Consider the following 26,526-nt stretch of genomic DNA (forward strand, 5'->3'; position numbering starts at 1 on the left):
TTATATACAGAGAGACGTAGTTCACCGGAGCAACACATATGTTGAATCCTTAGTTTTTTTATTTTTTAAGGTGCCAACATGGCAAAGGACTAACGTTTTGATGTGCACCCACGTCTTCGTATGAGTCTATATGCCAGGGTCCTCATGGGTCCTCTTGTTGTTACAAATTAATTGTAACATTTATTGCACAATATACTGTATGGAACTGGAATTTTGTCCATGTATAATACATTTTCATTGAATCAAGTGCATTGCTCAAAATGTGTTTCTAAATTCTGTATATTTTTCTGGCAAGCGTGGAGACAAATAGATTTAGTGAATTCTCCCAAGAGCAGCAGTCTGTCAGTGCATGCAGTTGATAGCACTGAGAGCCTGCCGTGCCGTGGGTTTCCCCTCTCTGACACGTTATGTAATCATTAGTGGCTAAGAGACAATATAATGAAGAGCATTCTGGGAGCTGGCAGCCTCCACCGTCTGCAGGATGACACGTGAACAATTAGAGAGGCTGTCGGAACCAACTGTCTGTGCACAGCCATATGCCAGCGACATATAACACATTAGCTTGCTAACAGAGAACTGCCATTAGCAACTGCCACGCCGCTAATGCACCACAGTGATGTGGAGCTCCCAGGTGCTGCAGACACTGGGGATGTTTTACTGCTGCTTCACAAATAACAAACAAATAAACAGGGCAAACACTGTGACAGGACATGTGCTGTGTGTAGGTGCTACTGTCAACCACACATACTGAGATGCACACCATTTACTCAAAGGGTGAAAACACGCCTAGCTGAGAAGCTGAACGACTAATTGAATACTTCAAACAAACTAAAAATGTTGTTGCACATTCATACATCCTAAGCAATAATGTTCTTTTAGTAGACCAACATTTCGGTGCTCATCGGGGTCTAGAGAGCTCTGAAACATTGATCTACAAACTCTCATAGCAAGCCAGCTAAGACTGAAAGCACATGGAAGTGTATATGTCTGTTATCGTGAGGGCTCATAATTGATGTAAATGTTGTTTCCTCTTTGTATCAGATGAATAGTCAATCAAATTGAGTATGAGTGCAACTGCAGGGTTCCCACAGCTAAGGAAATCCAGGAAAACTTTTGTAAAATTAAATTATCCTTCCCCGATCTGGGAAAGGTCTGAGAAATGATGCAGTATCCATTTAGTTTTGGAAACATTGTAGAGTTATTCTCTTTCTCATTTTCCAAAAATGTAATGTCTCTGTCAAGTTTTGTCAATGTTCACTTGTAAGGCCAACACATTTCTGGAAGTGCAGAAATACAGCCATCAAAGTCAAAGTGGTCAGGAAAAGGTTATGGAAATGTCAAGCCTGGATCTGCCCACCAATTTCCCCCAGATCTCAAAATCAGGGGATTATGAATGTGTGTTCATACCAGGCTAGAAAAAAAGTCATGGAGGAAGTCTTTATTTTATTTATTTTTTGCTTTAAAATATTTTATTGGTGAGAAACAAAGCGACTGTGAACCCTGCAGCCTGCGCTCATGTTAAGGACAGGGCATGGACGGTATGTGTGCGACAGTGGGTCTGAGATGAAGCAGACGGTCTGTTCCCCCACCCCTTTCTTTCTCCAGGCATCAGCAGGAGTCCGCACCCCTCCTCGTCTTTGCACTTCCCCACCGGGCCGCTGCTGCCCCAGTCGGCCTCCTCCTACTTCCCGCACACGGCCATCCGCTACCCGCCACACCTGGGCTCACAGGACCCGCTCAAGGACCTCGTCTCCCTGGCCTGTGACCCATCCAACCAACAGCCCAGCCCGGTAAGCAGCGCCGCCGTCGCCTCCTGTTACTACTACTACTACTACTACTACCACTATACTAGAGCTCCCACTACTACTCCTCATCCTCCTCTTCAACCTTCTTCTTCTCCTCCTCATCCTCCTCTTCTTCTTCTTACTCTGCCTCCCGACTCAGCAAGGGGGTGGCCCTCTTGTGTCTTTTACCGTAAGTGTGAACCGAGACGAGCGTTGGTTACTATGATGATGTTGATGATGATGGTTCTGAGGGTTCTAATGACACTGATGGCGTGACCAGAGAAACGGGTTTCTGAGCCAGCCATAACTCACACACTCAGCCACAGGTAATGGAGGGTGTGAAAGGGAGAGACAGAGAGAGAGAGAGAGAGACAGAGAGAGAGAGAGAGAAGGAGAGAGGGATCATTTCAGGGCCCACACAGGATGATTAAATTGAGCTCGGAGATGACGTGCCAAGCGAAGGTCCTGGCCAACCCACCCTGATGCGGAGCGGACCGCAGTGGAACAGCAGTGCCACAGGCGGCATACTGACCGGGTGAGATACTGCGAGACGGCCTCCTGGAAAAAACCCCACCGGCCGGAGCCCCCATAGTGATGAGGACATGTGTCAACCCCTGTCGTATTTTTAGCCTGAAAGCATGGTTATGGCCCATGCCAGCGCACAGGCCGTGTCCTCTGCGTCATATGGAAGTGGTGTGTGTGTCTGTGTGTGTGTGTGTGTGTGTGTGTGTGTGTGTGTGTGTCTCTGTGCGTGTGTGTGTGTGTGTGTGTGTGTGTGTGTGTGTGTGTGTGTGTGTACGTGTAAGTATGTGTGTGTGTGTGTGTGTGTGTGTGTGTATGTGTTCTGACCCCCGTTGGAGTCAGACCACCGTTGATGTGGGGGAGTGTGTGATGCGGTCATCTCTGCCTGCTTTCTCTCTCTCTCTCTCCATCTGAACTCTCTCATGCGTTCCATCCCGAGTAGACCTCTGTAACTTGAGAGCAATTCGGCCGCCCGCAGTCGTGTAGGAACATGCCAGCCTGCCAGCTCAGGTTTCCCCCAACACACTCATACACACACACACACACACACACACACACACACAACACACACACATATGTGTGTGTACACAGTATACAGCACACACACTTTCTCTTACTCACTCACACTTTCTCCAGCACACACATTTGTACAACACATCGTACATACACACATAGTCATGGTCGGTTATACCTCTGAACCCTCTCTAGAACTCCCAGTCATCCGTCATGAGTCATGTCAGTGGCATAGATCCCAGTAAAGCCAGCAGCTCAGCTCAGAGTCGCCTCGGCAACCAGCAGCTGTCTCGATCCCTCCAGATGTCCCCAGAGCCTCTTTTACCACTGTCTGCTGCCACTGGTAGTCATGAGGGTGGATAATGTAGCACATTTGGAAATTCAAATGGCGAGGAAGCACATTTGAACATTTTAGATGCTTGAATAGATTTAACCATTTAGACTTTAACTGTGTTTTTTTTTTAACACTTTTTTCACCTCTTTGTAGAAAACACATTTGTCTGCTGCACTCAGACCAGACTGTTTTGACTGCTGCAACTTGTAGTCATGGTAGTGGATGTTTTCAGAGTGGCATAAACAAAGTTTCCTGGACATTCAATACCGCTCCTCTTCCCTCTGACCACCCAACGTACTCTGTGTGTAGTTCATGCATATTGACCCTTTCAACAATAAAAACAAAAACAATGCTTGAACGTTCTATTTGGGCCCCAATCTACTTCCTCTGCATTAAGATAACATATGGAATGTTAAAAAGGAAGCCTTGTGGGGCCAACTATGATGCTGATAATGGAACTCTCTTGAAAGGGTCCATAGCCTGGATAACTCTGTTCCATAGACTAGCATAGACAGGGAAAATGTCCCGAGTTTTACTAACGTGCTCATTTTCAGTCTACATTACATCACATTACATTTAGTCATTTAGCTGACACTTTTAACCAAAACGACTTACAAAGTTTAGCCAACACTGTTGTGGGTTAAATTCTCCAGGACCTTTTATGTGGACAATTCCATTGTTGTTGTGTGCTATGTAATGTTGTTTGTGTTATTGTTAAACCCAGAGCACGAAGTTGTCTCTAGGCCATAAAATATTAAACAAAGTTGTCAAAGTCTCCAGGACATACAACTAAAATAACCTCCCTCGACACATTTGAGCCGAGTTTCTGCCGCAGGCCGTTGTATCCTGACACCTCTGAGAGCTGTTGCTGTTGCTGCAGGTGAACCTCCCCCTGCCCAGCCACACGCACTGTGCTAAACAGAGCCAGTGACTCAGCACTGTTGGGTATTTTTCAAGGGTGGTGGGGGGGGGGGGGGGGGGGGGGTAGTGGTGGGGGCTGTGCAGTGAGCTTAATGGAGGCAGGAGCAGGAAGAGGAGATCCCCATATCTGGCTCATAACAGTGCTGAGACAGGCCCTGGGATGGGGAGAGTAGCAGCCAGCAGACAGAGAGAGGGAACACAAGGAGGGGAGAGAGGGAGAGAGAGAGAAAGAAAGAGAGAGTAACCTTTCATACACACACACTTTCACACAGACACACTCTCATGCACCCTCACACACACACACATAATTAAAGTCTCAACAAAAATACATTTCTACGCACACACCCACACACACACACCTGCTCCTAAACACACGCACACACACACACACACACACCTGCTCCTAAACACACGCACACACGCACACACACACACACACACATGCAGTATATCTACACACACACATGCAGTATATCTACACACACACACACACACACACACAGAGGCACCCACGTGGGGAGCAGTGCGGTGCGGCGCGAGTCAGGCAGGCAGGCAGTGTTCTGCAGAGTCATTGAAATTCCCCCTGTGCTGCAGTGCGACGGCAGCCTGGCCCCTCACAAAGGACAGGCGCGCGGGGCGGGCGGGCGGGCGCGCTGGGCTCAGGGGCCACAATGCAGCTGACTCACTCACTCCCTCCCTCCGCAGCCATTGTCCCGCAGGACAGCTAGTGGAGTGTGGAACCCTAGCCTCCCTGCAACGCCATCCCATGCCACGCCACGCCACGCCGTACCACACCATATCCCACCAGGCCGCAGAGGCATGGCAGGAATGCCGGAAATTCCCACCAAAGTTGAGAGGGGAGACAGAGAGGGGGTGGAAGAAAGAGAAAGAACGAGAGAGAGAGAGAGAGTGGCAAACAGAGAGAGAGAGAATGAAAGAGGGTGACAGAGAGAGAGAGAGAGTTGTAATAGGAGACATCGGAAAAGAGAGAGAAAAGAAATTGTCTTTGTCAAATATCCATGACATTTTTACATGTTCAATTTATATTTATGTGATGCTTATAATCCCCAGCAAACTGCAGTCTAATAAAGTCCACAGTGATTCTGTGGTTGCTTTTCTGTGGAGCTGGAACATTACTAATATGTCATATATATAACAACAATGAATGTAAAATATATTCTATCAATAATCCTGAATGTGTGATGGACTACCATCAGATAATCTCCTAACAATGCTTATGGTGAAGGTTTGTGTAATGGATGTCCTTTCTCCCTGTGATTTGACCTTGTGACCTTTCAATACCGTGCTAGTGGCTGTCCCTTGCCCTAGCAGTTTAGCTGAGCAGCAAGAATAGATAGTACATAAAGCCATCTTTCTCCCTCTCTCCGTCTCTCTCTCTCTCTCTCTCTGTCTCTCTCTCTCTCTCTGTCTATGTCTTAGTCAGATGTTAACAGACAGGGCAGACATTTGCGAGTAAGTGAGAGGTCAGGCCGAGTTGGGCAGCAGAGGCGGGTAGGGTGGGCCAGGAGCAGGTGGTAGGGCAGGGCAGGGCAGAGCTGCCAGGGCAGTGTGGGCATGTACAGTAGCGTGGTGACGGTGGTGATGGGGCAAACATGCGGTGTGCGGTGTGCTGCTCTTCTAGCTTCCTGAAGCTCACCCCCTCCCTCCTCCTCCTCCTCCTCCTCCTCCTCCTCTTCCTCCTCCTCCCTTTCCTCCTTCCCTGCTCTGTTCCCCTCATTTCCAGCTGAACGGCAGTGGCCAAGGGAAGGTGCCCAGTCACTACATCTCGTCCCAGATGCTGGCGCCCCCGCCGCCCCCCGGCATGCCCCGTCTGACGTTGCCCCCCGACTCCAAATCCGGCACAACCACCGCAGAAGGAGGAGCCAGTTCTCCCACGTCACCCAGTAAGTGGGGCCCGCGCCTGCCGCGGCCACCTCCTCCTCCTCCTCCTCCTCATCCTCCTCCTCCTCCAGCCCCTCAATACGACACTTAGGCCTTGCCCCCCCCCCCCCCCCCCCCAAACAGCAGTTTACTTTTACCCACAATGCACCTCAGAAAACCCAACAAAATAAATCAAAACTAGAGACAAAAGACTAGACATGAAATGGTGATTTATGGTTGGCTCAAACTCAGTGTGTGCTCTGGTCACTGGTGCCCAATGCTACCCAAACGAATCCAACTGCTTGGCTGGTGCTGTACAATGGTGTGCAAAAGTGGAGTTTAGGGGTTTAGCATTTATACGAAGGCAGGGGAGGACCGGCCTTTTTAAAAAGGAGTGCTTTTCTACATGAATCAATTAGGCTGTGTGTGTGTGTGTGTGTGTGTGTGTGTGTCTGTGTGTGTGTGTGTGTCTGTGTGTGTGTGTGTGTGTGTGTGTGTGTGTATCTGTGCGTGTTTGATGGAGTCTACGTGGGTGGGTATGTGGCTTGGCATGGCCATCACTGCTTGATCACTCCTAAATTGGCTGTCTATTATCTTTCGCTTTGACACAAACACACACACACACACACACACACACGCACATGCATCTTCTGCGGAATGTTCCAGATTGACTCTCCAGCTGTTTGATGTTCGCTGAAAGGAGTTGGCCTGATGATTGAGTGCCTCAAGGGCAGCAACGGAAACGACTGTGGGTGCGGTGGCAGCAGCGTCGCTGGTGATATTGTCTCCGCCTCCGCCGAGAACGCGCTCTGCGCCGTCCATACCGGAACGACGAAGCATGCATCCGTGCTTGGCATTTCACACCATCTCAAAGTCCCTTCACCATTAATCACGCTAATTTAATTAAGAAACACCAAGGACAGCTCAATATGTTCGCCGACAGCTTAAGAAGCTGTAAAAATAACAATAAATCCTCGACTGCGATGCAGTCCCCTGTCACGTCGCGTCCCATCGTTAATTTGTTCCCTTAATCGTCAAGGGTGAACGTGCTGTGCTTTACCGGCAGATTTCCAAGCAGGACCGCAGAGAGGTCTTTTGTTGTGGCATGCACTTGTTGTTGCAGTATGCAAATAGGGGCAGGATCCAGACCAGGGGCATTACCAGTCATTTGCATCTGTTTGTCTGCATTTTAAGTGGGATCCTCGTCTTTGAACTCTGTAAAAAGCGCTGTCCTCTCATCACAGTTTCAGTGAGCATGTTAGGATATTAAATGCATGGGTTGGTGGGAAACTGACATTGCTGACAGAATCATTACAGTGGTTTCCTTCAAAGATACCGTCGGCCATATGCGTAGCACCATAGGTTTTATCACCATGCAGTAAACAACTAAGGGAAGCATATGTTTTGCATTAAAGAGTAGGACCAGTTATCCCATTCAAAGGCTCATCTGATGTGGTTCCAAGCTTGAAGTAACTTCAGGTACATCATATTAATAGTATTAACTCTAGGAATAACACTACAACTGCTTCTTTACTACAATTACTATTACTCATATTGATAGTGATGGCCACTACTAATACACATGAATCATAGGGAGTACTGTTTATGCATGCTGTACCCAGAGGTACTTGAGATTGGGTTTAAGGTTAAGAACAGAATAATCCTATACAATAATAATAATATTTTTTTTAATATTGCCTTAGGCTGCTTATAATTAGGTGTGACCACTTATGTTGTCAAGGGCGTTGTAGATATAAACAAAGGTTGTGGATGAGTGTATCGCACAGCATCTCTCCTGACCTCCCCTTCTGGAAGTGCTCCAAGGCCATGAGCCGCCTGACTGAGTCATTCTCTAGTGCAAGGCCTCGGGAGATGCTGTAACAGACCGTGAATGAGCTGCGAATGAGTCTGTAAAATGCGTCCACTCTCACAGTGGGCCTGTCCACTCAGTCAAGTGGAAGATGAATGATAAATTCAGGGATCTCCCTCCACCACCCCCGCATCTACCCCCCTTCCTCTCCTCCCCTCTCCTCCCTATGCGACAATGTTCAGGGAAACAAAAACATCTGCCCTCGTAATTACCCCCCACACACACACACACACACTCACGCTCTGCCAGCTAATTCCATTTACAGAGGATTGAGATGCGTGTTCGTTAATGAGCCCTCCCCTGTTTACATTACGAGGCGCTCCGTCAGTAGAACCTCCTCCTGCTTCTCTGGCATCGGCTGGCGTCTTCTCCCCTCGTGTGTGTTTGCGGTGAGAGCCTAACTCTGCCAGACAGCGGCACTCCCCTCTGGAAGCACTGGAAGCAGATGGTTGAGGAAGGGAAGAGCAAACAGCGACAGTGACTTCTTGCTAGCTGGCACATCCTATTACAGCACCCCTCTTAACTACCCCTGAGTCAAAATAAAAGACGTTTAGTTTCCAACCACATACACCGAGCTGTTCGTCTCAGTCAACATGACGTTGCAATGTCTTGTGTGTGTGTGAATAGCTTGTGAATAACAGAGGGGAGTTGGAGGCGGGGGGGGGGGGGGGGGGGTGATGAATGGAGACACAGTCCTCCAGGTGATTTGATGCCAGTGCTCAGCTGTGTGGCTCGTTCTGAGTGGAGCAGAGCGATGCAATGCTCTAGCGCTTGACACTTGGAGAGAGAAATGACATGATCATCTAGGTCGCCATCAGCCTCCTGCTGCTCTCACAGTGGCTGACCGCACACAGGAAGTGATGTCAAGAGGGAACTGGGCCATTCTGCCCTCACTGCAGTGTAATTATGTCATTAAAGGTCCTTAAGTGTAGTGTAACATAGGCAGTAACAAAGATGGATGGAACTTTAATACTCTGTAATTATATATGGTAATGGGTATAGCTGCAGCGCCTCACAGCCCTATGCTATATATAGTGTTGCAGAAATTGCATGGAGTTAGGTGACCTTACATTTGTCATTTGAACAATAAAACAAAATGTTTTTTTTCTTTCTCACTCACACTCTCTCATTTTTCCTCCTCTTTCTCACTCTATCTCTCCCCCCCCCCCCCCCCTCTCAGCATACTCTGCTCCAGGGACGCCACCTGCCAACCGCTCCTTCGTAGGCATCGGACCTCGGGACCCTGGTCTCTATCAGGCACAGGTACTACTCACACGTGTACACACACACTCACAAACACACACTCACACACACACACACACACACACACACACATACTCCTTTCTCACAAAAGTAGTAGGTCACTGCTAATCATATCTGTGTAGAATGAAAATTTGCTCCTCATATTTTCTCTCTGTCTCTCTCTCTCTCTCTCTTCACATTCCCTTTACATTGTCTATCACCCTTACACACACACACACACACACACACACACACACACACACACAAACACACACACACACACACACACACACACACACACACCACACACACCACACACATACACCTTAGGTACCTTACACACACACCTACACACACACACACACAGACACGCACACACACACACACACACACACACACCACACACCACACACACCACACACATACACCTTAGGTACCTTACACACACACACACACACACACACACACACACACACACACACACACACACCTTAGGTACCTTACACACACACACACATACAGTATACACACACACAGACACAAACAACCCCTTTCCTCCCCTGCATGTATCTTCTGCACTCTCTCTCTCTCGCTCCTGTCTTGGTGACCCTGCCGACTCACTCACTCAGACTGACATGCTGCTGAGTCTGCAGAAGCGAGTCTTTGAAATGAGAGGCATGAGAGGTTTTTATGTTGTGCTCTCCACCTCCCCCTCTAGGCAGCCTCTCTCCCTGCCCTTCTCCATCTGTCTGGACATGCACTGTTATTGTTTTCACTTGGCCCATGTAATCTGTGCATGGTGTACGAGGCCAGCACGGAGAGCTCTCCTCTGTCATCCGCTGGCTCTCTCCCCAGTCGTTCCCACACTCTGTCACCTCTCTCTCTCTCTCTCTCTCTCTGTCTTTTGTCCTTCTCTCTGTCAGTCTCTCTGTCTCTCTCTCTATGTATCTCTTACTCTCTCTCTCTCTCTCTCTCTCTCTCTCTCTCTCTCTCTCTCTCTGTCTCTCCCATGAATGTTGTATGCATCACACTTGCTTCAATTATAGATCCGGGGCAAGTTGAAACTCCCATGTCTTCGATGGAACGTGCACAACAATGCCTCGCCCTTTCCCAAATAAAACAGGGCTAACCAGTATTCAAAGTCAAAGATAGGCTGGTATCATTAGACGCCTCAGGTATATCTATAGCAGCTCTAACAATCACAACATGGGTGTTGCAAAGCCATCCGAGCTGACTAATAGCTTAATACTCATTATAAAATTACACATGAAAAGAAATAGTGTCTGTATGCTGTGCACAGCAGTGGTTTCATTTCTTCCATTATGAAAGCGTTTCAGACTCAAACTGCTCATTTTATCAAATTTTTTTTTGCTGATTGCATAGGGAGTGTGGTGTGGTGCATTACAGCTGGGCTATCGGAGAGAGAGAGAGAGGTGCTGGTGGATGGGAAGGAGTGTCCCAGGACGCCGAGCCCCTGAGTCCTCCATCCCACTGCAGGGACACGCGGAGGCTTTTAGGAGCCCACTGCTGCATTGCAGTGCTCCCTGCTCCATAAAAAAGAGCCAGCGCACCTCAGCGAAGCGTATGTGTGTGTGTGTGTGTGTGTGTGTGGAGAGAGAGGGAGAGAGAAGGAGAGGGAGATAAAGAGAGGGGGAGAGTGGAAGAAAGAGAGAGTGATGGGGGGGAGAAAAAAAATAGAGGAAGTGCTGAGCAAGGAAAGATAAGTGTGTAAGCGCATGCGTAGATGTGTCTCCTGGCTGGGAGATGGAATTGATAGCAACAACAGTAGACTGTGTGTGTGTGTGTGTGTGTGTGTGTGTGTGTGTGTGTGTGTGTGTGTGTGTGTGTGTGTGTGTGTGTGTGTGTATGTGTGAAAAGAATTCATATGAAACATAAAACCCTTGTTAAAAACGTAATAATTCAATGGAGAATAGAGAAACTGTACATCGAGCGCTTTAGTATATTACAGTACATAGCTGCCCCAAGCATATCGAGAGCCAATCAGTAAGTCAGTGAAGTGGGTGTGAAGGGAGGTGCAGAGTCTCTTTGTCCCACTAAATGGAGCTGCAGACTCCATGTCCATGCGGACTCCAGCAAGTACTACCCACCCCCACCCACCCCCACCCCTAACACACACACACACACACACTCTCTCTCTCACACACACACACACACACACACACACACACACACACTGTCATTCTCACAGCCCCAGGGCTGGCAGGAACTAGAGATCCAAGGGGGGGGATATGAAACTATCTGGGATGGTCACGTCCCGAGCTGTCTGGTTGCTAGTGGTAACCAGACATGATGTAATTGTAGGATGAACTTGAACTTCAGGGGGGGGGGGGTGGAGTGGAAGTCGCAGCAGACCAAACTAATCCATGCCCTGCTCCAGCCTGGCTGGAGGGGAATGAAACGTGCAGGGAAGCGGTGGTTGATTGCTCGTGTCTGTCTGGTATGAAATTTTGCTCCCCTCTCTCTCTCGATCTGTTTCTCTCTTCCTCTATCTCTCATGCTCTCTTTTATTTTTCTCTTCTGCAACTCTCTCTCTCTCTCTGCTATGATCCCACTCTTCTCCAGTATAGCACTGTTTCTCCCATGCTCAAAATCCATTTCTCCATTTCTCACTCCCTCTTCTACATTATCATAGCCATCTGGTTTTGGCCTGCACAGTCCATTTGCATGGTCCGTTTGTGTTTGTGGTCCAGTGCATGTTATTCACCAAAGGTCCTCGTGTCAATTACCAGTCGGAGTGACTTGTGGTTGCCTTGGATTTTTTTTTGTGAGGAGGGGGAATGTTGTGTGGACTCATTAGAATACCGCGCCCTCCCGCCCCTGTGATTGTGAGTACACCCAACCCAAGTCCAATTTCCTCAACCTTCAACTCTTAAAGTTGTTTTTTACAAGAAACAAAAATATTTCTGCAAGAAAGAGAGAAAGAAAAAAGACATTAACTGCCTATTAGCCTTGACCGGGCCCAATGGGGTGTCTTTCCCATGGCAAAAATGTTATTTTGTTCCTCTGGATTTGTGCATATTAACATGCAATGAAAAGGCTATTTAGGAAACCACTGCATGCAAACGCATGTTGAAATATTGTGCGGTGTTGTGTTTTTCGTGCTAGGTTTGAGGCCAGGAGGTGTCAAAGGATTTCTGATTATTTCCCTTGCGTACTGCCTCACACAATTCCATCAATCCCACAATCTGAAATCGACTATGCTTCAGTGCTAAAGAGCCATTATCCCAGGGTTCACTCTGTTACCATGACTCAGAGGTGAACTACTGGTTGCCCGCAGGCTGAGTGGGTTTTGTTTGGGACTTCTCACTGGTGGCTTTGGTTGAGAGTGGAAGTTTTTCCATGTATTTGTCAGGGGAAGAGCAGTCGAGTCTTCAAACTCTGTGTCCCATCCAAACTTTGAGTCTGTGAGTCTTTCTTCCCACTTCTCACTTCATGCCTCCTCAATCTCATGCCCTGTGAGCTTGTAACTCTGTCAGCTGGAGGTTTCTCTCGTCCAGTGTTTGTTTACCCAACAAGACATGGAGGCTGGCTCTGTTGCTCCACTCTCTCCTCTGCTTTGACTTGGCAGCAAGGCAGTTCCTTCACTGAACCCTCTGTGGACTACAATGACGAAACTGCATTTGCCCCCGATTTTGTGTGTGTTTGTGGGGGGGAGTCAAAAGCAGTGTTGCGGACATTATATTTTTTCAATTTCGTCCATGGCAAGCACACGTCAACAAGCCAAGGAGCAGGAGGCATGTCCTGGTGTCATACGTGAGCTGGAGTCACCTTCCTGTGAGTGGCGGGTTCATCCCGCTATTTGTTTGCGAGTCTAGCGTCTCTCGATCACTGCCACAGAAATGTCAAAACGGCTGGCTTGAAGCGGTGGGGAAGGTCACACCATGTGATCTCCACTAAAAAACGGCGATTACATTTCCATAATATAAACTGGAAATATATTCAGCCACAACTGACTTCTCTAGGGGGAGACCATTGCATTTTAATGTCTGTTCAGAACAGACAGGAGGGGATACATGTTCAAGAAACCAAACTGGCGTGTGGTCATTTAGGGTGGAAAAAAAACTTAAAGTAAGAATGCTGGCGAGCCCCAAAGCTGAGACAGCACACTGATGAGTTCAGTTGTTCCTGTGGCAGACTCCAGGGCCTTTTTCCCCCCACATAGTGTGTGTAATATATTTTGACAAAGAGCCTACAATAATTCCACTATGAGCAGCCCTCTGAGGTCTGCAGACAGCCTGGACGTCTAGGAGACGTGATGGCACTGGGCTAATATGTTTATAGTTACACTCTCTGGGGAAGAAGAGAGGTTCCTCAGTGTTCTCTAGAGGGGAATAATATAATTGATCTTGACAAACTTTTATCCAGCTATCTGCCTTAATTCCACATAGAACCATATGGTCCCACAAAACGCAGACAGTGTCTGCAGTATAAATTAAAATAAATCCTGTGCATTAATCTTCAAATGAGGCCCTGTATTCTCATACAGTCATTATTGACATGCAGGACAGTCCCAGTAGTCCCAGTGCATTCAGTGTTTAAACACTGGGGTGCGACAGGGATAGCCATTACCTGTGGAGGAGCCTGACCTCTGGTCACATTTGTATTCGTTCTATAACTGATCACCACCCCTCACCTAAATAGTCTCACACACACACAAACCCAGACACATGCACACACATGCACTCCTTCATTCTGTCTCACACACACACACACACACACACACACATGCACTTTCTCTCAGACACACGCTCACTCTCTCACACACACATGCACACACTCACTCTCTCTCTCTCACACATACACACACACACACACAGGAGTCTCCTGCGAGTTTGCACTCTTGGCAGGCGGACGTTGCCCCCTGTATTAACTGGCAAGCTCCAGCGCGCAGCTCCAATTAGAGGAGCCAGCCAGGCCGGCCCAGTGAATTACAGCGCAGGGGCCTTTTATGTGGCCTGGGTTTCTTTTCCCTGGATCTCAGCACTTCATCTCCCATCTCCTTTTCCAACTCCCAGCGTCGGGGGGGTTGCATTTTAAATCACGTTGCGCGATCCCCTTTCTATTTTCCCATTCTCCGCAAAGCATGAAAAAAAAACGTAGTGCTCTGTCCATCTTTGTGTCTTACACGCTGCTTACAGCACTGATTTGATGTTTTACTTGATCACTGTTAATGGAGTGTACCGGCTTAGTTTATATCTGCACAAAGTCATTCTGAGTGAGGATTTCTCAGCTTGGCTCATCAGGTCGCTGGACTTCACCATTTTCCTTGTTTAGCTTTATTGAAGCAATACTGCTGGGTAAACTGCTGCAATATACATCTGTAAGATGGCTATTAAATGACTCAAACCTTAGTGGAAAATAATATGGTAGGGGTCCTCAAAAATACATATATACTTCTTTTTTCAATCCTCTTTGTTTTTTTTTAACCTTGTCAAAATTTAAAAAGACTTCAGCGGTCTGCGCTGCGAAGCCAAGATCCTATTATGTTTTTAAAAGGCTTGGGTGGGTTCCTGCTGGGATTCGTCTTTGGCTTTAACTGCTCTTTTACTCCATATTATTTTTAATGGCTCCATTTGGTTCATATGGCTGGCGCTAAGTGTTTGGAGACCATTAGCAAAGACGACACTGATTGCAGAAGGCTTGGAAAGCGCCTTCTCTCTCCCTCTCCCTTTTTCTCTCTCTCACTCTCTGTCTTTCTCTCTCTCCTTCTCTCTCTCTCTCTCTCTCTCTCTCTCTCTCTGTCGACTTGGCCAAACCGGGCCTTGTAGTTCTACATAATTTATAACCATTAAGCACATCACAACATATCTGGCCTCCCGACACCAGGGACCGCCCATTGCTCTCTGCTTATTCAGTTGTTGCTACTGGGAAGAAACAGAGCGAATTTGAGAGAAAAAAAAAACAAGCAATATCTATATAGGCAACTGTGGAGATTCAAAACAGAGCTAATGCATGATTAAATTCTGAAATGAAGCCACAGCGTAATTAAATTCTGAAATTGAACTAATTAAATTGGGTATTAGAGTTAATCCCAGCGTTGGGCAGAGCTGTGTAGTTTTGGTGAGATTTTCAGTGGAGCATGTCTGCAGGGTTCCCCACAGTCTCAAATAAGGAGAAACACAATATCACACAATATACACCTAGACAGATATTACAATGCAGCACTTAGATTGCAGAGTGTTTCAAAGTGCATAGTATATACCCTCTAAAATGAATAACTATTGATTTATCAATCAGTCATACTGATAAATATTACAAAACAATTATCAAACAGTAAAACCACTGAACAGTGAAGATCACTCAGGCTTACACAATCAATTCAAATCAATTCAATTAAGTTAAATTCAGCTCAGTTCAGTTAAATTTTATTGCCACATCAAAACACATTTACGGAAGCATGTACTGTATAATATTTCCTGATGATTGTTTGTAAATAATTTGACAGAATCAGGGCATCCATTTGCCCATTTTCACTGGTCAGTCCTGAGACCTGGTGCGTTTATTAATGGTGTGTGTCCTCTCTGTTTTCTCCTACAGTCCTGGTACCTGGGCAACTGATGGACACATGGACAGAGGCCACAAGCATGAGCTTGGATTTCAGATTCATCACTTTGTGGAATTCAGAAAAATAAAAAATGTAAAGAAGATGCAAGAGGGAAAAAGTATATACATATATATGAGGTATATGTATATATAAACAGTGTATATTTATACACATCTAAATATATGTATCTCCATGTATATATATATTTAGATATGTATACTGATCTAAAAAGATGCTTTTTGAGTGACGACCGCAAGGCAGAGGAGAAACAGGCCATGGACAGAGACTAGAAGTGAGAAGAGGATGTTTTGGGGCAGCCACATGAACTTAGAGGGGGGCAAAAACACTACCCCCCCACCCCCAAAAAAATCTACCCCAGCAAGCTTCCCCCGTCCTCCTGGGATGCTCTTCCTTGACGCCCTCCCTTTCCCTCAGCTACGGTGCTGCTTTCTCATATATGCAAAACAAATATCCTTTATTTTCTTAACCAACAGGGAAGAGAAAATCTGACGACGTTCCGGTGGCGACGCTTTTGCCCATGGATTACACGGATCCCCGATTTTTTTCCAAGAAAAAAAAAAGTGGGAAAGGGACGAGGGGCAACGTTTTAAGAAACAAAAAAAGCGTCTTTAAAAAAAAAATGTTTTCGATTGGTGGACAGCTTCCCTTTCAAGCGATATTTTGACGAAAACAAGTCAGCTTTTCATCCAATTTTATTGACAATCATGAATCTGTCAGTTCCTTTGTTCTGAGATTTTTTTTTTCTTTGGAGGAAACACTGCAACATTTATACTAGGAGCCACTTTTTCGTGGAGGCCTTCTCATTCGAAACACACTGATGATGATGATGATGATGATGCTTCTGTGACGAGAATATGCACACCCAGAGAAACACACACACACAGACACACACGCACACACATGCTCACACACACATACATACTGACAAGGGTCAGTATTGTGGTAGGGTGAAGACTTGAAAGTTCAGGGTATGATGTCTTTTTTTGGCTGATGCTTCTGACAGACATCAAAAGAAGAGAGTGTAAAAGTGTAGCCGTTTCCCTTGATGTGTTTGTATGTATATGTGTGTGTGTGAGTGAGTGTGTATGTTTGTGTGTATGTATGTACGTACACGTGTGCAGAGACTGCTATTCTGATCATTGTCTTGATAGTCCCTTCCCATTGCCAATCCATTGGCCTTACCCAACCTAACGTTCTTTTTAAATTTTTAGTATAGAAAGGGGGGGGTTCAGTATATTCTGCATAGTGATAAAGGGAGTACCGGGCCTTATTCTGTTACTATAGTGACAGTATTGGGTGTAAATGATAGGTCTTTCTTCTTTGTTTTGCATTGACTTAAATTGCATTGGAAATTACATGCATTGCACTACTATACAGTAAAATTAATTTTCCTCTCTGCAGCTTCTCTTTTTGGACTAATCACATGAAATGCTGCAAGTCGGAGTTAGCCATTAGGATTTTATTGTCAACTTTTTTTTTTAGTTATTTTGGTAGCAGGGTACATGAGTTGTGAGTGTTGGTTTCTTGAGCTATCAGTAGGATCAAAATAACCCAACCCTTCTGTGTTCATCATAATCATATAGTCAGATGTGGAAAATGTTTCCCTGTGTGTGCGCAACTGGGGGAGAAAACAATGAATTTTGGCAGTTCCGCTATTTTTTAAAGTCTGTATCTTCATTCAGTGGAATGACAGATCTGTCTATGCGATTTCAAAAATAGACAATTTTTCAAAAGGGGAAGGGAGGGGTGGTTGCATCATAAAGCCAATGGCACGATTGTGCGTGTGTTAGTCATAGAAGTGAGTCGTCACTGTGTGTGTGTGTGTGTGTGTGTGTGTGTGTGTGTGTGTGTGTGTGTGTGTGTGTGTGTGTGTGAATCATCATAACGATAGTGATGCCACTGGCACCACAAAGTCACATGTTGGTGACAGTGTTTGTGCGTGTATGTGTGTGTGTGTCATGGCATGGCTGGGGTTGTGGCCTGTAGACATCCTCATGGAGGGCTGGTCTGCCAGTCATAGAAGTCGTGTATCTGTGCCCAGAGCTCTCTCTCTATGGCTGGTGCCTGGGTCCCACTCCTGTGATGCAGAGGAGCTAACAGCGAGCTCAGACAAGGGCACAGCAGACTGGGCAAATGGGATTTGTACTGATGTAAAAAAAACAAAAAAGCAAAACAAAAACTAATCCACATCAGGGCTTCTGACTCCTCTACCAAACCCAAATCTCAAAGCCATGAAAAGTGCCTAAGACATTGCAAGAGTTTGAATTGTTTTTTTTTTCTTTCTTCTTCTTCTTCTTCTTCTTCTTCTTCTTTCAAATGAATTGTTTAGTTTGTTTGTTTTTCCTTGTGAACGTATGAGCCTGAATTAGCTCCAGGTTGGCCACACAATGGTGGGAAGGAGAGTGGGCGTTATTGAAAGAGAGCGGTTGAGAGAGAAAGAGAGAGAGACAGACAGACAGACAAAGAGAAAGAGAGAGCTCTCAACTCCTGAATCTCAAATGCACCTTTTATGCGTCTTCTGAAGCTAAGATGGAGAAAGAGAGGGAGAGAGAGAAGAAAAGAACCCCCCAGCTATTGGCATAACCGCATAACCAATACATATCAATGTTATATGCAGAGGCTTACTGGAAACAGTATACAGCGAACAATAAAACAAGACACAGATGAGACTCATACAGTAGTCTCTCGTAATTCTGACTTTTTCTTTTCAATACGGCTTTGCAATGGCAAACTTTAAAACCAGTTGAGTTGCAATCTGAACCCAGACTTGTGAAGATTATACACAAAAAGGAATCATTTTTACAAGGGTGCTGTTATGAAAAAAAATACCTTGATATATATAAATGCATGGTGCTTTCAAAAGAAAAAAAATCATGGAAACTTCGCTCTTAAGGCCACCGTAATGCGAACATGGGTGCATGGCAGATGCTCTTAGTATCCCTCAGAAGCTGCCCTGCCCCATTCTACAACTTCTCCTCTACCCCCTGCCCCGACCCCACGACTCACCCCATTTTCTCCCCAGACCCATGGAATAGAGAGCCAGAGATCCAGATGGGTTAAAACCGTTTAACCACGTTTCTTATGATTTGTATTCCCTGTCCCTCTTCTACTTTGCACGATATTTTATATAACACATTATGTGCCTTGCCTTTAGTTAAGAACAGTAATACATGATTGAAAGACAAAAATGTAAATTTGTTTCTTTTACTGATGTAACCAGTATCGCTGCAAAAAAAAACAACAAAACAACAAAAAAAAACAATAACAGTACAATGCTGCATGTTTGATTGCTTGCCATTATCCAATTAGAATTAACAGATGAATTCAAATAAGTCACAGTTTTTTTTGGAACTGAAAACAAATGGATTCTTATCACCTTTGACTTCCCCCTTTTTATAAGAACAGTGACTGTCTTCCCTGTTATTCGCATGGAATCAATGCTACATGTTTTACTTTATGACTTTCAGTTTTTCTTTTTTTCAGTCTTTAATGTGTTCGATTTGATGAGTTTGTGTTCCGTTTTTGTTTTTGTCTCTCGTCAGTGTTCTGTGGCTTCCTGCTCACTCTGCCCCCATCCTGCTTTCGCTTATGCAATGTGAAATATGCAATTCCAGTACTCATCTCCACTTTGGCAGTGTTTTCCCAGATCATTTAGGGTTTTTTTTTTATAACGAGAGGAGTTTCGAATGTATTTAGCAGATAGGAGAGCAGAGAGCAGAGCGGTCTGTGACACATACCCGCGCAACTGAGAGTGATCCAAGCAGGAAAGCCAATCGAGCTGTTGCATTGTTGTTTTGCACCAACGTAGTTTAGGGGGGTTTTGCTCCTTTGGTGACAGGGATCAAAGCGAAAGAGAGAACAGACATGCCTGATTTATGTCACCGGGGTGTGAGGAAAGTATTTGCACAGAATAAGATTGTAAAGTACTGAGCTAGTTTTAAGGAGCGCAATCAGGTCTCTTTTATCCATTTGGGTTGCAAGGGTTTTTGGACCTGAGCTGTTTGTAGTTGACACAGGAATGGCAGTCTCAGCACTTTTATAAACTGTCTTCAGTGCATTTGAAATTGAAATCCAACCTTTTTTTGTTATACACGTTGAAAGCCATGTGTTCAAATTCTAGCTATAATAACTATATTCAGACCAGAGATGAGAGAACTTTTGTACTCGCACCTATAGAGCAGAGTTTAAGTACTGAAGGATTGTGGAAACAACTATGACTGGAATAGCTAACTTTTTCAATGAGAAATTCTTACGTAGAATGTACACTGTCTTGTTGCATTCGTCAATGTTGCGCTGGGTGCAGTGCTTCAGAACTTGTGTGTGTGTGTGTGTGTGTGTGTGCGTGCCCGTGTCTTTGGATGTGCAAGGTTTAATGTGTATGAATGCATGTGTGTGTACTGTGATATATATTTCTCTGCGCAAGTTGATGACAGACACAGAGAAAGGAAAGGATAGAATGTGTTCAGGTGGATGAGAATGAACTGAATCTGATAGATCAGATCTACCACAGCACTTTGCTGTCTTTCTCAGATTGTAAATATATGAATGCAAATGTGCCACAAAAATGGGGAAGAGTGAGCATCGGATGGACTTTTTAAAAGAGAGAGTGAGAAAACGCTAATTTAATTTGACTCAAAGGTTTCAAATTTCTTTTCTGTATTGACATGTCAATAGAGCACTACTAACTTGTGTGTAAGGGAACATAGTTAAGACTATTGCACAAGAATTGTTGAAAAATGCAATAAATTGCATTGTCCATGTCAAATCTCCCCAAGAATATTTTGGTAACATTCGGTCCCTCAGACACATAACCAAATAGTTCTCACTCCCCATTATTTGTGATTTTGTTGTCGTTACTGAAGTATTGGTTACTTTGGAACTCTTATCATAGTTGTAGTGCGGAGACAACAACAACAGAAAAACTCTAAGCAACAGCGCCATGGCAACCAGAACCTGATTCAGAGAAGGAGCTATAATGTTGTCTCAAAGTACTACCCTCTCTGGATATTCAGGCTTCTAAGACCTTCACTTTTTTTCCTTCTTTTTTTTTTTCAAGCAGATACATCATAGCCTACCTTTTGAAAGAGCTCCTTAATACAGTCTATTGTAGACTTAGCTTTGTATGACATGTAGAGTATTACTTTGTGAGTTTGTACATGCATAGATTCATTTTAGTTCCTGAATTTGGCCCGTACTGTTCACCACAGCAAAATGCCATTGGTTTTGCTTATCCCCATGCCTATGGTGAATAAAGCCAGAGCTATTGTATTCTAGATGTGATAAGTCTGTGTTAGGAAGAGGACAAGTAAGCCCAATTATAGCCACCATAATGATTTTTTAAAACCTGTTTTAAAAATATTTTTTTAAAACACAATATTTTTCTGTAGTTTTTTCTTTTTCTTTTTTTTAAATTAGTGGTTAGGTGATAATTTATAATTTCTTACTTACTAGTGTAATGGGAGTATATTGAATAAGAGAAGATGTTGTGTTATTTTTTTCAGCCGGGTCAAAAGGCCGTGTGCTAGTTTGTTATGCAGTGTACAGTATTGTTTCTGCAATGGATATTGCAACGCTGGTAGCTATTAAGATTTGCTGGTAGCTATAAAGAGTTTTCAGTGAAATGGCAGAACAAGAGGAATTGTTTACATGCTCGTCTTAAGATCTTGGCAGTGACGGTTTATGTGCCCTGGTACTGGCCCAGGCTGAAGTGGAGTGCTGTAGCCAAACGCATTCCATCAGATTCATACGACTCACACGTCTCGCAAGATGCTGCCATCATTCAGCAAGCAATTTTGTATTTTTTAAAAACAGGACAGGTGACGGGATGAGAGTCTGCTCCCCGATCTAGGGGTCAAAGTGCACAGTGGGGGTCCACTTCCTGTTATGCTATTCACAAAGGCTGGGCTGTCTTTGCACAAAATATCCATGTTTATATTTGACAATGCCATCGGGCCTTTGATTTGTAACTTGAATTTGAATGACTGCTGTATATGCATAACTAACAACAAAATGACCAAAATCTCTTCGGTATATGTAAATTCACCTAGTCTAGTCTAAGTCAGTCCACTATGGACACATGGCCCACCAATCATTCCAGCAGTCTTTTGTGTACCTGTACTGTCAAACACACCTGGACACAACAATCTTGCATGAATGCAGCCAGCAACCAAACAGTCACACTCAGCCCAACCCCCTTATCCACTCAACCACTGAACCCCAGCGGGCAGACTGTCTCGCTCCACCACGTGTCCTGTGAAGATTTGCACTGCTCCACACTCACCCATCTAACTCTGTCACACAACCAGCCTGGGCGCGGCCAGGGGCACATAGGGGGACTGGGGTCCGATGCCACCATCTAGTCTAGCCTGCACAGTAGTCCTGCAGCACCGTAGGTCTGCAGTGCGCATGCGTGTCGCCTCGCCTCGCCTGCACGCTCCTTCCTATTCAACCTTTTTTTTGGCTTTTTTTTTCGTGTACCTTTACTCAGCCACGCCAGACAGACTGACAAACACATGCAAATCTGAAGACCACCCAGATAGCTGCACCTGTCTGGTCAGGTTACCGCATCCCAAACACCTTCCTTTTTAAACTGGCCACATGTGATGATTGAACTTACTCTGACAATATTATGCATTAGTGGATGCATATAAAATATTATCCTTATCTTATTTCTGAACCCTTGACTAATATTTTTATAGTTTTAGTAATTATTATTGTTATGCTTAATGTTTAATTGTTACATTTTGGACACATTATCCTGTGTATAAATCCTTACAGTATATCAAGTAGAATGAAAAAAAGGTAAAATGTACATAAAAAATCTTTTTTTGTATGAGAAAATATATGTTTATGTTTCTTGTGTTTGGGTTTAGTTGTCATAAGCTTGTGGCCAAGCCACAATAAGTGAGAATTCCTTCTAAGGGATCTGTTGTGGTCGGTGAGCGCACCCACCAATGCTGCACGCCTTTTTAAAGAAGGTACCTGTCCTCAGGTGGACTGCCTGAGCTTTGGACTCCAGTAATTTCAGCATCACTTGTCGTCATTTTAAACAGAGTTAGCTTCAAGGGGATATGCAAATTCCATTGCCATTTTTTTCCCACAACTCATCTAACAGTTTTTGCACTTCTTGCATTTTCACTATTGTGCAAGCTTCAAGATCTTAAAAAAAACTTGTTTTTCTTTTTTTTCTATTTGGAAGATTGCACTAGATAACCTGGTATTGGTATTGTTGTCTAAGGATACTTCTTTTTAAGATGTGCATCTCTGGAAATATTTCTAGACCGTCAACCCTCTATGGTGTACTTTCAGACAAGAGAAAGAACTAAGTTGGAGAAAGAGCTGCTTTTGTTTTTTTTTTAATATATATTGTTATTGTTTTGCTTTTTTTATGTCAATGTTATGAAAACCAGAAATATCAATTTTGCCCCTTGTAATGAAATCCTCAACCGATGTAGATGTATCCTCCTCTCTTGAATCGTAGGGACTTCCTCTTAGAACGTACTGTACTTGGACCTGTGAGGTTCTAGCTTGCACGCCTGTGCTCATGGTCTGGTTCACAACAATCACCGGCCGGGCTGACATGCAGTCCGACCCAGGCCCGTGGGTCGGTGCCATGTCTTAGAATGAAGCGTAGTCCTGAAGGAGCTGGGGCTAAGAGCACCCCCCTCCCTCCCACTCTACTCCGAGTGCCTTTCTCACCATAGACCCATGCTGAATGTCTCCATTGGCTGTAGGTACAGGTATGCACTGTTTGAATGAAACGATAGGAGACCTGCTGCTGTTGTTGCGAGACATCCTTTTTGTAATGAAATTGGGGACAATATCTATAACAGTGTCTGGTTGGTGGCGTAGTGATCGGACAAAGCACAAAAGCTGGTTTAGCAGCGTAGGACACTGACGTCAGGAAAATGAAGTTTTGAGAGAGCAGAGGTTTGGCGTACGCCATTGGCACTTTTTTTGCGGAGGCTGATTTGTCCCGTTAGCACGAAACAAGGTCGGATCGGGGAGAATCGAGATGTTCGGTCACCATCATTGAGGGGTGCTTTATAAGGTGCGAGACTCAGGTTAGCCAGAGGATCATAAGGAGAAGAAAGAGGAATTGCCCCCCCCCCCCCATCCCCTACATCCTGTACATCGCCATCACTTTTTGTCCTTATTTTCCTCTTTTTATTATTTTCACATTCAGTTTTTTGCATAAAGTTTCCAACTCCATTGAGCTTCATGTTTTCCTCCTTAAGCAAGGGCTGGACTATTTCTTCAGGGCAGAAACTACATCATTTGAGTTTGATCCATTTCCATCCTTAGTTTTGGCTGTGTTGTAACATCCAAGTCCTTCTCTGTCGGGTATTTTTAATTTATCTTAAATCAGATAGAAAACACTCCTCGTATTGAACCCAGCTGGTCAAAATGTCCTCTTAAAATAATCAGTCCCTTAATCTCAGTAAGGGCTAAGTGCACTGGCAAGGCACTCTCAATAAACTTGGATCAAGTTGGCTTCAGAGAAAAACGGTACTTAGGAATAACATTTTAGTCATAAAATCTGATTAGAAATCAACATGTATTTTCAAGTCTTCAATCAGCGTTCAAGATGGGTGTTTTGATAATAATACTCTGGTGTTGGTTCATTTCTGTAGATGTAGTGAGCTCTGTTCACTGAGACATGGGAAACTCAAGCCATGCTTGCTCCAGGTTTGTTTGAAGAGACAGTATTCTGACTCTTGGGACTTTGTATTAACAGTCGACTGCATGGTTTAGATCCACCCCTCTGAGTAGCACAGGTGAGCCCTATAGACTGTATAGTTAGCAAGCCATGCTAATATGAGGATATTACAGGCTGTTCCTTTGAGTCAAAACACATTTCCCAGTCGCTGAGAATGAATGAGCATTTTCTCTCAAGGAGTCCCAAAGGAGTTGTTCATGAAGCGATAATGCATAACCCACTGACTGAATGGAATTCAGTCACATTTAGGGAAATGTGACAATAAAGTTTTTTTTTTTTATTATTATTTTTCTTTTTTTGTTTCTTGTTTCTTTGTTTATTTTATTCCATTCCTCTGTGAAACCAGCAGGTAAAACTAAAATCAACAAACACAAATAGTTAATACCAAAAAATCTTTCGACAAGCAGTGCCTCTCATCCTACTGCTAATCTCTGTCAGTTTCAGCTTTCACCTTCACCCAACTCTTCAAGTTAAATGGCTTGACGTGCTCTCCCTTTTTGTTCGGGGTCATTTTTTAAGTTTTAAGGTGGGCTGGTTTTGGGTTCCACCCATCCACCAGATCTCTCACTTGGTTCCTGATAATACCCCACTGCACAGAGTGTGCCTGAAAAGCACTCCCTCTGTCAACAAGTTGGGGGGGGAACCCATTCTTGGCAGTTCCAGAACTCTTTTCATCATTCTTTTCACCTCACATGCTAAATAAATGAAAATGATGATAATATAGTAATAACAACATGAATCATTGTGGCCTTCTTCCATGGCCAAATATACTCCTAAATGCTCCTGATGGTTTGAGACTGAAATTCACTGACATGGTGTTGGATTGAGCTTTGTTATTTGGTCTGACCTGAGGGGCCCCAACTCTTCGTCACAACATTTGTTTTTATTTGTATTTTTTTCTGTCTTATTCTTATTATTTTGTTCTTTTGAAGCATGCTGTTTTTTCAATGTGAGTTGAAGTTGATTTGGTGGAGAAGGGATGAGGTCGAAATGTTTCTCAGAGAACATTTGAATGCAGTGTTAAAATTTTAAGGATTTTTTTTTTGTTTTGTTTTGTTTTGTTTTTCATTATTCTTTACAAATATTACCATAGTAGTTATTCATTATCGCTTGCTTGCTGCACAGACATACACTTCACACCAGGAGAGGGCATGTGGACATTTAGTTAGAACACATCCAGTAGAAACAGACCGCAAATGAAACTGGCATTAACACACCAATCTCCTTTCACAGCTTGTGATTTTTCTTTTCCTCTATTTGTTTTCTATTCTGAACTGTTGGGATGAAAATTGTATCAGCAAAAGTCGGTAATCATATTTTTTTCCAAGTAATTATTTGAAAATGGAGAACAAAGAGCCTCTTTTTTCTCATACACAAAAAAACAACTAAATTTGCCATGTGTTTTTGAACTGGTGTGGGGGGGGATTTACAGCTTTGACAATATTTCATTATAACATTGTATTCAGCCATCGCTGTTAGCAAAATGCTCATGATTACATTACTGGAAGTGAGTATGTTTCCCTATGCAAAAAAGTATAAAAATAATAAACAAGCTATGCTACAACTCAGAACAATCAAGTGTCTGCATATTTATTTCAGTGTATATTCCGTATAGGGTTCCAGTGATAGGGTGCTGAAAGTAGGGATGACATATATACTGTATACAACATATGTGTAAATTAGATTGTATAAAATCATCTGCTAATCTGCAATCTGCTGCATGGATGTAAATGATCAGCATACTGTGTGCTGGCATCTGCTGGGCATGCTGGATGCAGATGACAACTGTGTGTTGTGGTGCCATATTTGTCCGGCCCAGCCTGTGAACCTCAGGCCAGCTCAGTGTCTGCTGCTGACAGCACATTGAAACCATGTTAGACAACAGCCTAATTTTAGCACCCCTGGCCCACTCCCCAGCTCTCAGGCCTGCATTATACATACTGCTATGGTTCAATGTTTGTGTGTGTGTGTGTGTGTGTGTGACTGTGTATTGGGGTGGGAGTTGAAATTGAAAAGTTGGGCATTGGTTTGGCTACATACCAATGCACAAAAATGATCATTGCCCAAGATCACATCATGGGCTGCAGTTCACAAATAAACTGTGTGTAGTGACGATGGCCATCGGTGGTGTTACTGGGGCACATTTTGAACCAC

General features: G+C 44.4%; 1 protein-coding gene across 5 annotated transcripts in view; it reads left to right on the plus strand.

Moving 5' to 3' along the window:
• The window catches only part of nfic (nuclear factor I/C), a 104,272-nt gene extending 78,326 nt beyond the window's left edge, over positions 1–25,946 (plus strand). For 3 of the 5 annotated variants that reach the window (XM_042111920.1, XM_042111918.1, XM_042111917.1), the window contains exons 8-11: positions 1,573–1,790; positions 5,819–5,978; positions 9,006–9,088; positions 15,626–25,946. In XM_042111920.1, coding sequence (XP_041967854.1) covers positions 1,573–1,790; positions 5,819–5,978; positions 9,006–9,088; positions 15,626–15,646 — 482 coding nt within the window. In that variant the 3' untranslated portion in view covers positions 15,647–25,946. The remainder of the gene's footprint in view (positions 1–1,572; positions 1,791–5,818; positions 5,979–9,005; positions 9,089–15,625) is intronic. The other 2 variants (XM_042111919.1, XM_042111921.1) reach the window with 2 other exon arrangements.
• Positions 25,947–26,526: the final 580 nt, after the last annotated feature.

This window comes from Alosa sapidissima, chromosome 12 (genome assembly GCF_018492685.1).
Source record: "Alosa sapidissima isolate fAloSap1 chromosome 12, fAloSap1.pri, whole genome shotgun sequence".
Taxonomy (NCBI): domain Eukaryota; kingdom Metazoa; phylum Chordata; class Actinopteri; order Clupeiformes; family Clupeidae; genus Alosa; species Alosa sapidissima.